Source organism: Primulina huaijiensis, chromosome 14 (assembly GCF_012295235.1).
Source record: "Primulina huaijiensis isolate GDHJ02 chromosome 14, ASM1229523v2, whole genome shotgun sequence".
NCBI classification, from domain to species: Eukaryota; Viridiplantae; Streptophyta; class Magnoliopsida; order Lamiales; family Gesneriaceae; genus Primulina; species Primulina huaijiensis.
Window position 1 is genome coordinate 18592186 of NC_133319.1, and position 13354 is coordinate 18605539.

The following is a 13354-nucleotide window of genomic DNA, read 5'->3' on the forward strand; positions in this document are numbered from 1 at the left end:
TTTTATGATACAAATCTTCTACCCGATCTGAACACTAAAAATATATTGTTTTTTATGCTAAAAATAATATTTTTTTGCTCCATATAAGGATCACATATATCATAAATATAAATCCGTAACTAAGTATGACAATATGTAATGTTTGGATTGGATTTCATATCCTCCGTCCTCATCCCCATCTATTATATTCATCATCGTCCTCATCTCCACCGGGTATTCAATTTCATCTCCATACCCACACCCATACCCTTACTCATACCCATACCCATAGAAAGATTGAATATTCATATCATATCCAAATATCATATTATCCCATACGATTGTATTTTCTCAAATTCGAATTATTTCAAGTAAGTTATGAATATTCACCAAATAATTGAGAACAATAAAAAATATATAAAAATTAGCAAATTAAACGTTATACAAAAAGTAACAAAATATTACAAATAATTTATCATATCATTATCATCCAACAAAAATAGCATCAACTCTATACTAATAATTTTATTCATTCTATCAAACCAAATCGTTCAATAAAAACATATTAAAATTAACATGATAATAAAAAAATCTTTAAGATCCGTCCTATCTCATACCCAAAAATCATCATATCCGATTATTTATTTATTTAATCAGATAAAAAAATCTAATATTCGAATGGAGTATCGAATTTGGAAGAATGGAAAACATGTAATAATAAAATCACTCAATAAAAAAATGGAAAGAGAAGGGAAAGACTAGTTCGATTACAAATTGGACCAATAATAAATAGTTTGCGTAGCCGCCAAATAAATAATAATCAGATCTGAGATTGGATGGAAAAGAAAGCCCCTTTGTTACAATCTTCAAATCAAATCATTCAATCTTAGACACGTGCGTATAAATTCACTCACCGGCTCGAGGAAATTTATGTTGTCGAATCAATGTATGATTTCGTCTAGGAATTCCCGTGTACGCACGTAGTTGGATGGCGGAGGGATCGTCGAGGGGGGAGAGTGATTTATCGTCGTTGGATTCAGTTGATTCTCGGTGGGTGTATCAAGACGAGGAGTGGTCGCAGACTGTTAACGACGGCGAGGAAGAAGGAGGTGGCGGCGGAGGAGCTGAGGATTCTCCGCGGCAGCTGGATTCTGATGACGAAGACAGCGGCGAGTACAAGTTGATACGTACTGAGCCTAGGATTGATCCGTTTGACGTTGAAGCACTCGAAGTTCGTGGCGCTCAGAGGAATACCTTTGAGGTATGCGTGTTTTTTAAGTCGAGCCCTCGAAGCTCTTGTATTTCTCATACTCAGCCAAAAATGGGGATAAAGGGGTGGAATAGGTCTTTCAATTCTTCTCATAATGATTGCATGCCTGGTTTGATTTCAATAAATTGATCGAAAAGACTGGCACAAGAGGAACGTAATGCAAATTATTTATTGAAGCGGATTGAATTCTATAAGTATTTTTTATTCTAATTTCTTTAGAGGTCGAACTTATGCTACTGAATTTGAAAATCTCCACCTTTAGCGTTGCTGCAGATTTGTGGAGTAGATTCTGCGCGGCCATTTATCCTGTTTTTGTACTCGGCCCATGTTCATTTCAAGGTCGATTGATTTGTGTTGCTCCGTATATGGTGCATACTGTTCAACTCATTGTTATACTCATACAAGGGACGAATCCAGTATTCATAAGTACCTGGTGTTGGTTTCATTCTATGTTAGAATGAGTAATAAGTTCACTTAAAATCGAACCAAATTTTCTAAAATCGAATTAACCAAACTTTTTTTCTACAAACCGAACCAACCGAACTTTACAACGAAAACCTAACAAACCAAATCGAAAAAGTAGATTATTTTGGTCAGTAACACAATTAACCGAAATTTTAGAATTTTTTTTAAAAATAATCATGTTTAAAATAAAAAAGTACAATATAAAAATAAGATTAAATAAATTTAAATTTTATTTATTAAAAAAATATTTTTAAGTATAGTACGATTATCTAATAAATGTTATTAGAAATTGTAATATTTATATCTTTATAAACTTTATTAAAAAATTTAATAATATTAATTTTATCTGTAAAAGTTTAGTTTGTTAGGTTAACGAAGTTTTATATTAAAAACTGACATTGAATCGAACTAACCTATATTTTAAAAAATTTTAACCGAACTTCCGAATAAACCGAATGTAGGACCAAACGATTGCCGCTTTACCAAAAGTTATAGCTTATGGTAATAATGCAACTCAAATATTTTAAATCGCAGAACAGCTTAAGCGTCATGATTCGATTGCTCTACTTAGGAGGGAAAATTGCACCTCAACACCGAACCGAATTTTCAAATTAATTCATTTCGGTCTGTTATTTTGGTTGAAACCGATATTTTGTTCACTCATATAATGTAATTGATGTTTGCTATGCTCTTTTGATTTAAAAATAACTTGACAGTTTTTATTTTCTTCATTCTCTGAGTTACTTAACTAGAAAAATTCAATATTTCCAAAAATTTACAACAAAGAATTATTTTTCAAATTTCATACTTATTCAATTTTCGGTTATTATAAATAAAAAAATCATAAAACAAGCCCAATAATAATTGCACATCAATAATCATCAAACATTTCAACCAATTGATTATTATTCCAAAAATTTGCAACAATAGATTTTTAGAGTCAAAATTCAACCTCCAAAATTCATATATATCATAAGACAATATTATTGCAACTCGAATAATCACAACTAAATATTCAACATAATTTTAGAGTCGTTGAATTTTTATCTCGAAGTTACATAATTTTAGAACATACGACAATAAACCAACCAATACACAATATGGATTTTGATTTGTGGGAGTTGTTTTATTTTTTATTTTTAAACATGAGACTAAAAAAATGAAACTGATAAAAAATTTGTTCTATTTTTAATATGAGCTGAAAATAAATTAAAATTAAAATTTACTAACTTTTTTTTTTAAAAAAATAGGTGGGGTTGGAGCCCACCCTAGCCCAAGGGTGGCTCCGCCCCTGACTCTTGTCTTCTCCCATTTATTATAAATATCAAAATGTACCTGTAACAGCCCCAAGGCTCTGCAAAGCTTCCTAATTCCTCTTGAACTTACTGAAATCTTGGTATGCCAAGTGATGCAATGAATGCTTCACGCTTTTGATAATTTGAAGCTTGAGAACAGTAATCTCATAAAAAATTAATAAAACACTGTCCTCTGTTTTGACGTGACGGATTGATGAATGATAATTAGGCATCATAATTGTTGGTCCGGTGGAAAATTCCTTTGAGCTACAAGGTCTGAAACCCTGCAATCCGAGACAGCTGCATTTGATTTTAGTATGATCTTGTTGTTTTGTCTCGCATATCCTACTGATGTAAATCACTTTGGTCTATGTGGCTAATACTTTAGTTTGTTAGCTATTTCTAACTATTAAGATAACAAGCACCAAGGCCCTTGAATTTTTAGTTTCAGTTTTTTTCTTAGGAATCTGTTGAATGTTTGACATTATTAGAAAACTGTTCTACTGAAATAGAACGTGTGAATTAAGCTTTTGATAGATTTCTTTTTGTCCTGCAATAGGTATAGAATTGGTGTGTTGATTTTGAAATCGTATTCGCAGAATGTCACTTTGGCTAGGAAAATAGTACTTGCCTTTCTGACTCTTGGGGTTGTTTTTGGAGATGTTGGAACTAGTCCTTTATACACCTTCAGTGTGATGTTTAGCAAAGCACCAGCCAATGGAAAGGAAGATGTTCTTGGTGCATTGTCCCTGGTTTTGTACACCTTAATTCTGATTCCTTTGATCAAGTATGCCCTTATTGTTCTTTGGGCTAACGATGATGGTGAAGGTACATCACCTTGAGAATGTTCTTTTACACCACTCACAACCCACAATTACCATACGCTTGTTAATGCATAATCTATAAGATGTTCTTGGTGCTTGTCCCTTGTTTTGTACACCTTAATTCTGATTCCTTTGATCAAGTATGCCCTTATTTTTCTTTGGGCTAATGATGTCGGTGAAGGTACATCACCTTGAGAATGTTCTTTTACATCACTCACAACACACAATTACCATACTCTTGTTAATGCATAATCTATAAATGAATTAAACTAGTTGATTGACCTATTGTTGCAGGTGGTACATTTGCACTTTACTCATTGATTTGTAGGCATGCTAAAGTTAGTCTTTTACCCAACCAACTTCCATCAGATACTCGTATATCAATCTTTAAACTAGAGGTGCCATCAACTGAGCTGGATAGGTCACTGAAGATAAAGGAAAGACTTGAAGCCTCCCTGGCTTTGAAAAAGCTTCTCCTGATGTTGGTTCTTGCTGGTACTTCTATGGTGATAGCTGATGGTGTTGTTACACCGGCTATGTCAGGTGCTTTTTACCAGATTCTTTTTTAGATCCATTTGTTCCTGGATAAATTAGTGATTTAGTAGTCGAAGACAAAAAGTGCTCTAGTGCATTATGAAAATCTCATGAAGTAGTTTATGACAATCTTTGCAGTGATATCCGCTGTTGATGGCTTAAAGATTGGAGTGTCTGGGATCAAGCAAGGTGATTAATATTTGTCTACTAGTTACATTTGCCAGAATACGTTAAGGGATAAAATACTTTCCTTGTTTTTCAGATGCTTGAAAGCTATTATGATATCAACATCAGTCCAAACTGTTGCTTTGTTAAGTAAAAGATTAATCCAGTGGTCATGAAATGCTGCTACGCCAACAAATTTGAGTCTCACAATGATTTTGATTTTGATTTTTGATTTGAGTTAAGAAAATCCAACGATCTAATTATATTATCCATTGTAGTTTGACTTTGAATATTACCTTTGACTGTTGATTAAACGTGGAGGATCCGTGTATTTAGATTCCACGTAATGTAATGAGTAACGAGTATTTAGAAACATTCTAGGAGATGTCAGCTTAGAAAATTTAGGATCTGTGGTGTAATCATTTGCATGCTCTCAACAATTCAATTGAGGTATGGGTACTTAAAGGCCATATCTTGTGATCTCCCCTTAAGGTTGGGTGATCATAGAAACATCAATTCCAAATTTTCCAATTTAACCTAATATGATATAGTAAATTACATGATCTCCATACTCGTAATTGATCTGATTAGACTCTTGCAATACTGACTTTTTTCTCATCTTTACATACTAATCGAATATAGTAATGTCTAATGTACAAAAACCAATGGCACTAGTTTCTGAATGCTTTCTTTATGTATAGATCTAGCTTCCTAAATGAAATAGGATTTGTTCATATATTTTGTGCCATTAGTTGTCTAATGGCCAGACATTCAGTTGAATGATGTACTCTAGCTGATTATTGAAAGGTTTTAGTTTTCTGGATTGCAGATCACGTGGTGGTGATCTCAGTTTCATTTCTTATAATACTATTCAGTGTCCAGAGGTATGGAACCAGTAAAGTGGGAATTGTAATAGGTCCTGTGTTGTTTATATGGTTTTGTTCTCTTGGTGCCATTGGCATATACAACCTCATCAAGTATGATACTCGAGTTTTGCGGGCATTTAATCCAATTCATATATATTATTTCTTCAAGCGCAACTCAACAAACGCCTGGTACTCCTTAGGGGGCTGTCTTCTTTGTGCAACAGGTAAGTTCTGAAGAATGCCTCTGTTTATTTTCATGTTTCAAGGGAATTATGTAATTTTCTGAAGTCAGGCTTGCTTTAAAATGTATGAAATTCAGTTTCTCAACACGCATCCTGTGTCAATCTTTGTTTGTCCTTTATCCTAGTTTATAATTTTTGTTCGTAATATCATGGCCGAACCATTAAATTCTTCTTGATCTTTTTACTAATTTGCCAGAATCATTTACGTTTGAATGCCAAAGTGGTTTGGCAAATGACAAGTGATAGAATATGTATAGACTTCAGGGATGACCATGAAGGACTTCAAACCAAATAAAAAATTTCCATTTTGTGGGAATGAATCTAAAGAGAAATGTACTCTTTATTTCACCATTTTATTTTGATACAGAGGAATAGGTATATATATGTAAATATGTACACAGTCTTAGGAAAATACCCATTTATTCTAGGAAACCTTACAAAAGAATAAATACATATCCTAGAATAAATACAGATCATATTTCTAAAATCGAGCCAAATAATCAGCATAAATTAGCTCTATACAGCTGTTTAGAAAAAAATTCTAATTCTGTCATTTCAAGTTTTCAACACCCCCACAAGCTTGTTGGTAGAGATTCGTCATTCCCAACTTGTCTAAAATATTTCTGAATGTAGGATTAAAGATTCTCTTGATATGCATTTGGGGGATGGATTATTTGGTGAATTGAAATTAATCATAATTAATATAAAACATTAAATAAACATATTACAGTGGATTTGAAGTTCATGTTATTGCTCTCTAAAACAACAAAATATATTTGAATATATTTAAAATTCATCAATCCAAATACAACCTTGGTGAAGATGTCAACAAGTTGGTCACGAGTTTAGAAGATAAGGCGTACAAACTAGTCCAATATTGAGTTTTTCCTTAATGAAATATATAATATATGTCTACTTAAATGTGTTTTATTTGATCACGTTGCACTGAATTATGGGCCATACTAATGGCAGATTTATTTTCACAACACAATTTTATAGGTCCTTCCCAGGATAATCTTAGATCTTCTAGGATGATCTTAAGCCACAACAACTTGCAAATTCCTAATGCAGTTGATCTGAATTCCGATTTTGTGCTTTACCTTGACACCATACTTTATTTTCTTCTTCTCTGTTTTACAAAGTTTCCTCCTAATTGGGTAAAATACCCCAAACTAGAGCTTCTGTCTAAAACTGCACCTGCCCAATCCGCAAGCGTGTAGTCTTCCAGTTTCAGAGTACCATTTTTTCTGTTGAGCATTCCTTTGCCTGGATCTGCTTCCAAGTACTTGAATACTTTGTAAATTGATTGAAGGTGAGATTTCTTTGCAATGTGCATAAACGGGCTAATCTCACTGCATTTGCTATATCTGGCCAGTGGCCACGTATGTGAGTGAGATATAGATAAGCTTGCCCACCAATCTTTGATATCTGCGAATGTTCAATTGGATTGTCACAAGGCTTGCGACCTATCATCTCAATTCTTTAGTATATCCAGAACATATTTTTGTTGTGAAATGAAGACCCCTTTCCCCTGAATGTTTCCCGCTCTCTTTTTCTATCATGGTTTAAAGCCAACCAACTTTGGGTGCTAGCTTGCTTATATGAATTGTGTTAGAACTGCACATCAACTTTAAAGTGTAGTTCACCAGAAATCAAACATTCTCAGATGTCAAATTCAGCTTTGTCTTTATTATCATTATTATTATACTAAACCGGTAATTTAATTTATTTCTGATTATCAGTTTTGTGACTTAGGTTCTGAGGCAATGTTTGCAGATCTTTGCTATTTTTCTGTGAGATCTGTTCAGGTAAGCAGTAAGCTACTGCCTTTATTCTTTTAGCATTCCTTTTAACAGAATAATATAGAAGATTTGTTTTTTTCTTTATTTTCTCACGAAGGACATAACTGGTTGTGGCAGCTCACGTTTGTGTTTCTTGTGTTGCCTTGCCTTCTGCTGGGTTATCTGGGTCAAGCTGCTTATCTCATGGAGAACCATGAGGACACAACACAGGCTTTTTTCTCTTCAGTTCCAAGTAAATATGAATTATATATTTATTAAGAATGAGATGCATTTTATCATTTGTACTATACTTAGACAATGTTGATTGTGCATCATTATTGTCTTGATAATGGGTTCCCGCCTCCAGTCACAGTCTAGCGTTGTGAAATTTGAGATAGTGACAATTATTTCTATTTTGAGGTTGACCTTTAATTGCCAGCTAATGTAGGATTTTCCTTTGGTATCTACTGCAGCTGGAGTTTTCTGGCCTGTCTTCCTCATAGCTAATGTGGCTGCATTGATTGCCAGCAGGACTATGACTACTGCGACTTTCTCTTGTATTAAGCAGTCCATAGCACTTGGCTGCTTCCCACGTCTTAAAATTATACATACCTCAAGGAAATTCAGGGGCCAAATTTATATTCCAGTCATGAACTGGTTTTTGCTGGCGTTGACCCTGGTGTTGGTGTGCAATATCTCAAGTATTTATGAGATTGGAAATGCATATGGTAACTCTCAGATCACATCTATTTGGAGTTTGTTTATTTGCTTCGCATGATCCTGCCATTTCATTTAGGTTGTCTCTCTGCGATTTTGTGCAACTAGTCTTCTGTAAATTATAGAACTTCTCACATGTGTGTTGAGAAAGGTCCATTAGCATTTTTAACGCGTAGTTGTGTTCTGAGGGAACTTGGAGCACAAGATACAAAAGGCTGGCCTTTCAATTAGGAGACATATGGAAGGAAGAAAATGGCATTTATTAAACAGTTTTGAATAAAAATCAAATTTAAGACAAACAATAAATTTCAACTATAAACTAATAATTAGTTATATTTTTTGTCTTAATAAAAATATAAATTCCCCTAAAATTATCATAACCTGAAAATTCTTTCTATCTGGTAACTCTCTGAGAGCACAGAAAATTTATACAATGGATGCAAGTAATTTTTGTCAGGTTAAGGTCAATCATCTTGTGATTGTGTTGGCTCAAAACCTTCCTGAAACTTATCCTACTGAGTTGGTTGGGTACTGATTGGGTTTTGGGTTATGAGTTTGCAAGCCTTTTGCCCCCCTGGCACAATACTTTGAGAGAGAGGAGACAAGAAACGACGTGTTTGGTTTACTACAAAATAACCTGTCATTTTGCAATGACTGACATCTAACGACTAAGTTTGAGGACATAACATGCGATTGAATATAAGTTTGATTAAATGAAAGTTTTAGTTTTTCAAAACTCATATTTTAGATAGAGAAGTTTGAATACTTACTAAAAAAAGTGGAAACCACAAGCGAGAAAATTTAGCTTTTAGAATCTCAATTTTAGTTTCTTTTTTAAAATAGCTATTTCACGATTTTAGCAAAACAAAAACTGCTTATGAAAAACGTTAAAAAGCTATACTGGAAAAATACTTTTTTGAGCAAAGTGCTACTGTATCCAAACTGATTTACAAAGCTATGCATTCATTTTATTTATTTTTATATTATTTAAAAATTTGTTGTTTCCAGCACTAGATGTTTGCCAAATTCCTGGTTAGACTATGTATGTTTGATCAGCACTATTTTCATCATTAAAACATTCAATCATTTGCGAAGCTAAAGCATTTCCGGCAGTTTTTAAGAAGATGAGTACATCATTGGTGTTTCAGACCCTGCTTTTCTGGCTTACTACCCATATAGTATTAGCAGTCACATATGCATGTGACTTCCACCTTATATTGGGCTGCTGGAAGATCTAATATGGAATTTGGTTAAGTTTGAGCTGATGATTTTCAAACTAAAAGTAGCTGTGGCTTCACGTTTACGATTGCCATTATATATTTTTTTATATGAATTTGTGCTTCTACTAGGATCGGACAGGCTTCTGTTTTCTAATTTGACTTTCTTACAGGCATTGCAGAACTTGGAGTCATGATGATGACCACAATCTTAGTAACTCTTGTGATGCTTCTCATATGGCAGACAAATATTTTTATTGTGCTGAGTTTTGCTATCGTTTTCTTGTGTTTGGAGTTGACCTTTTTTTCTTCAGTTTTATGGAGTGTGGGGGATGGAAGTTGGATCATATTGGTTTTTGCCATTGTCATATTTTTAATAATGTACATCTGGAATTATGGGAGCAAGCTGAAGTATGAAACAGAGGTGAAGCGAAAGATGTCCATGGATTTGTTGCGGGAACTAGGTCCCAACCTAGGTACTGTGAGAGCTCCTGGCATTGGTTTGCTTTACAATGAGCTAGCAAAAGGGGTACCAGCTATATTTGGCTATTTTCTAACCACTCTACCGGCAGTGCATTCAATGGTCATATTTGTATGTATTAAGTATGTCACCGCATCTTTCGTGCCTCAAAGCGAAAGGTTTCTGTTTACAAGAGTCTGCTCCAGAGGCTACCACTTATTCCGTTGCATTGCTAGGTAACTTTTCTCTCAAGAGTGTTTCGTGATTTTAGTTTATGTGGTTATATGTCGTCCTCAAGCTGCCTTCACTCATCGTGGCTGGTGGGTGGTATGTAAAGACAACTCATATTGATAACTGAGAGGTTACACTGATTTGTTCTGGTAGTTCTATGGATATTTCGAAGTCTGATGTGGAAACATACAGTGATAGTGTTTTCTGCTTCGTAAAGAAATCGATAGCTCATGGCGCGATTGGAGTAATTATTTAGTTTAATAGGCCAACACCCAAAAATGCCATTAAGACTACTGGTCTAGTGGCCTTCTGTTGTGGATAATTTAATAGCATGTTGGACGGAACTCTCTCTCAAATTGAACAAATTAAATTCTGGGTTTTTGAAATTAATTCAAGCATGTGTTAATAATGTCAAGACATTTGAAAAATTACTTGACGCACTGGTACACTCTTGTGGGATAATAACACTTCTCAAACTGACATCTAGATAGACCAAGTAGAGTCACCATTTCACTTGTATTATTTGAATTAGAACCTCACAATCTGTTCTTACGAATCCTGAAATCAAATCTTGTTCAAGAATGCTTTCAGTAGAAATGAAAAAATCCTACATTTGGAATGCTGTTTTGCAATTGAGACCTGAAGACAATCGTGCTCGTTATTTATATAGTGGACTTCTTGTTTTTAATTTCAATGATATTGAATTAGTTTAATAATACGCCAGACATGATTTTCCAAAGAGAAGGTAACCTCCATGTATCAGTTCTTGTTTATCCTGTCATTAACTTAGCAAAGTCTACTCCCACATTAATTTTGGGATAGTAGTGTTGCTTGTTTAGTGTGACTAGTAGCTGATTTTAAGAAGATTTTGACACCATGGTCCTCTGACTCTGCAATTAACAGATATGGTTACAAGGATGTTCGCAAAGAAAACCATGAGATCTTTGAGAAATTGCTGATTGAGAGCCTCGAAAAGTTTATTCGCCGGGAAGCTAAAGAAAGGTCGCTGGAAACCGATGGAGATGACTCGGAATCTGAAGAGGAGTATTCTATGTCGAAGTTTTTGATAGCTCCCAATGGAAGCGTTTATTCGCTTGCCGTCCCTCTTCTGGATGAGTTTAATAACAGAAACAATTTCATTTCAGAAGCAAGCACCTCAGAAGAGGTAAAACTAGCTTCCACTGAGCCGATGATAGTTGATGCTGAAGAAAGTCTTGAGATGGAGCTTTCTATTTTACGCAAGGCTAAGGAATCTGGAATCGTGTATCTTCTTGGGCACGGAAACATTCGAGCAAGAAAAAGTTCTTGGTTTATTAAGAAGCTTGTTGTAAATTATTTCTACGCATTCTTGAGAAAGAACAGCAGGAGGGGTACCGCAAATTTGAGTGTTCCACACTCACGTTTGATACAGGTGGGGATGACTTACATGGTCTAAACCCGATAACCAATTGATCCCATTTGGTGATTGGAAACTCTGTGGATACGAAGGTCGTAAGGTGGCAAACTTCAGAGTTCAGGTGGTTCCAGTATCTGAGGTATTGATCCTTAACTTATTATGAATATTATTCATTTATTTATTAATTTTTCTTAAAATTTTGTAGTTTTTGGTGAATCTGTCTCGTTAGAGGTGGGAATATTGATAGTAACATGTCAAAATTACTATTTTTTAAGTACATAACCGGTGTGGAGAGGGCGATTCAACATGGGTATGAACCAAGGATTTGCGGTTCTTTCAAAGGTTATTTGTTCCGCGTGTATGATGCGTCTCTTTGTTGGATTTGAGCATTTTTGGAATTTCATCTGTTTGTATACTCTACATATTCGTCGGTTTGCGTGAAAGAATAATGTAAGTGTGAAATATTTACCGATTCAAAGATTAAGAGAAATGAATGTACATTTACTTGATTTATATTTATATCTTGAATTCAAGTCCAATGAAGAGTTAAAATGCAATAAATAAATATATCAACATCAAATTATAGCATGAGCATTTTTCTCCATACCATTTACCATTGCAACTTTTTACAATATTCCATACATAGTTATACAAACACCACTTTATTTCGTCACCTAATTATATCCAAATACTACAAAGTATTTTTGAACAAGATATCACATGTCAACAACTCATGCTTGAGTGACTTGACCCACCGACTTATGAAATGGCAAATTTGTGTCGTTGGGGCAAATGCAATCACCTTGGATTAAGCAGAAGATGAACCTATAGAATATTTCACTAGTCAGTGTTTAGGGTGGATAAATGGTAAAAGGAGGATAGAGTTGGACTAGGTAAACAGATGCAAATGAATCTCTCTATGTACAATGTAGATTGTAGAATGACATACCATGAAGGTGGAATGGTTGTAAAGAGAATCCCTTGTATCCTACGATTGTGCATCTGCATCAGTAGCTCCTTGATCAGTCAATATCCCCAGGAAGCTTCCGCGAAAGCCCACAACTTATAACAAAACATTTGTCTACTTGAAAAATTAGAGGGCAGTCTCAGAGGACTAGTAGTTAGGATTTAGCTGACAACATCAACACCTGCCTAAACATAACAATACGCCCCATACTTGAGCGTTGGGACTGACCCGGTAAATTCGACGAAGGCAACAAAGAGTAAAGAGGAGAGGCAAAATAGTCACAACTAATGTGATTTTGGCATTAAAGCCTATCTATAGTTATCTCATAATCGATTTATCACATTTTTCTAACTTAATAACAAAATTTCAATAGTTAGGAAGTTGCTGGAAAACTTTCATGGTTATGGCGACAGCAAACAACAGCAACTGCAAGATCATAAGCAGTGACTTGGCAAGCTAACTGAACAGTCCAAAAAATGGATAAGCAAGTGCCCACCTCTGAGATTAGATTCGAATCCACAACTAGTCAAATTCTTTGCAAGAGCTTGCCCTAAATCCTTTTGCCATCCGGGTGCAACCTTGGCATCAGACACAAGCCATACAATTGCTGTCTCAGTAGTGAGATTCACATTAGCTGAAGATGTTAGAAATTTTTATCAAAATCATGTTTTTACGTATACATGAACATGATAAAACTATATGCGGAAATAGATCGAGTATTACCTCCGGCCATTGAAAATTTTGATTTCTCTGCTTTTCTTTCCGGTTGAAATCTTCTAAGCACTCCACCCTCTCGATAGATGGTGTATATTTCTTATGAGGTGTGTGTGCTTAGGGACCTCAATCGTTGCTATTTATAGGCATCTCATACCATCAACGAGAAATTTTGGGAGCATTATTTTCAAAGGAATAATCGTGTACGCATCTCAGTTTCTGAAGTTGAGT

The 13354-nt window shown here is 34.7% G+C and overlaps 1 protein-coding gene and 1 long non-coding RNA gene across 3 annotated transcripts; one reads left to right on the forward strand and one right to left on the reverse strand.

Annotated features, from left to right (window-relative positions):
• Positions 1-772: 772 nt before the first annotated feature.
• On the forward strand, positions 773-11920 carry LOC140957836 (potassium transporter 7-like). The gene is made up of 10 exons (XM_073415231.1): positions 773-1240; positions 3609-3837; positions 4128-4376; positions 4506-4556; positions 5362-5622; positions 7396-7448; positions 7560-7674; positions 7895-8149; positions 9529-10051; positions 10950-11920. The coding sequence occupies exons 1-10, from the start codon at positions 968-970 to the stop codon at positions 11479-11481; spliced, it is 2541 nt and encodes an 846-aa protein (XP_073271332.1). The 5' UTR covers positions 773-967; the 3' UTR covers positions 11482-11920.
• On the reverse strand, positions 11627-13050 carry LOC140957837 (uncharacterized). Of its 2 annotated transcripts, none has more exons than XR_012171698.1 (3): positions 12906-13050; positions 12392-12444; positions 11627-12267 (listed from the first exon to the last, which is right to left on the reverse strand). It is a non-coding gene; the product is annotated as an uncharacterized lncRNA (long non-coding RNA). The 2 variants fall into 2 exon arrangements; XR_012171699.1 differs by having other exon boundaries at positions 11627-12282.
• Between the last annotated feature and the right edge of the window lie 304 nt (positions 13051-13354).

What these genes read in the sequence shown, in the direction of transcription:
- LOC140957836 (XM_073415231.1), top strand. Translation starts at nt 968, where the DNA reads ATGGCGGAGGGATCGTCGAGGGGGGAGAGTGATTTATCGTCGTTGGAT. An exon ending in CTGTCTTCTTTGTGCAACAG is followed by an intron (nt 5,623 to 7,395) that starts GTAAGTTCTGAA and finishes TTTGTGACTTAG; the next exon opens with GTTCTGAGGCAATGTTTGCA. An exon ending in TTTTTTCTCTTCAGTTCCAA is followed by an intron (nt 7,675 to 7,894) that starts GTAAATATGAAT and finishes TATCTACTGCAG; the next exon opens with CTGGAGTTTTCTGGCCTGTC.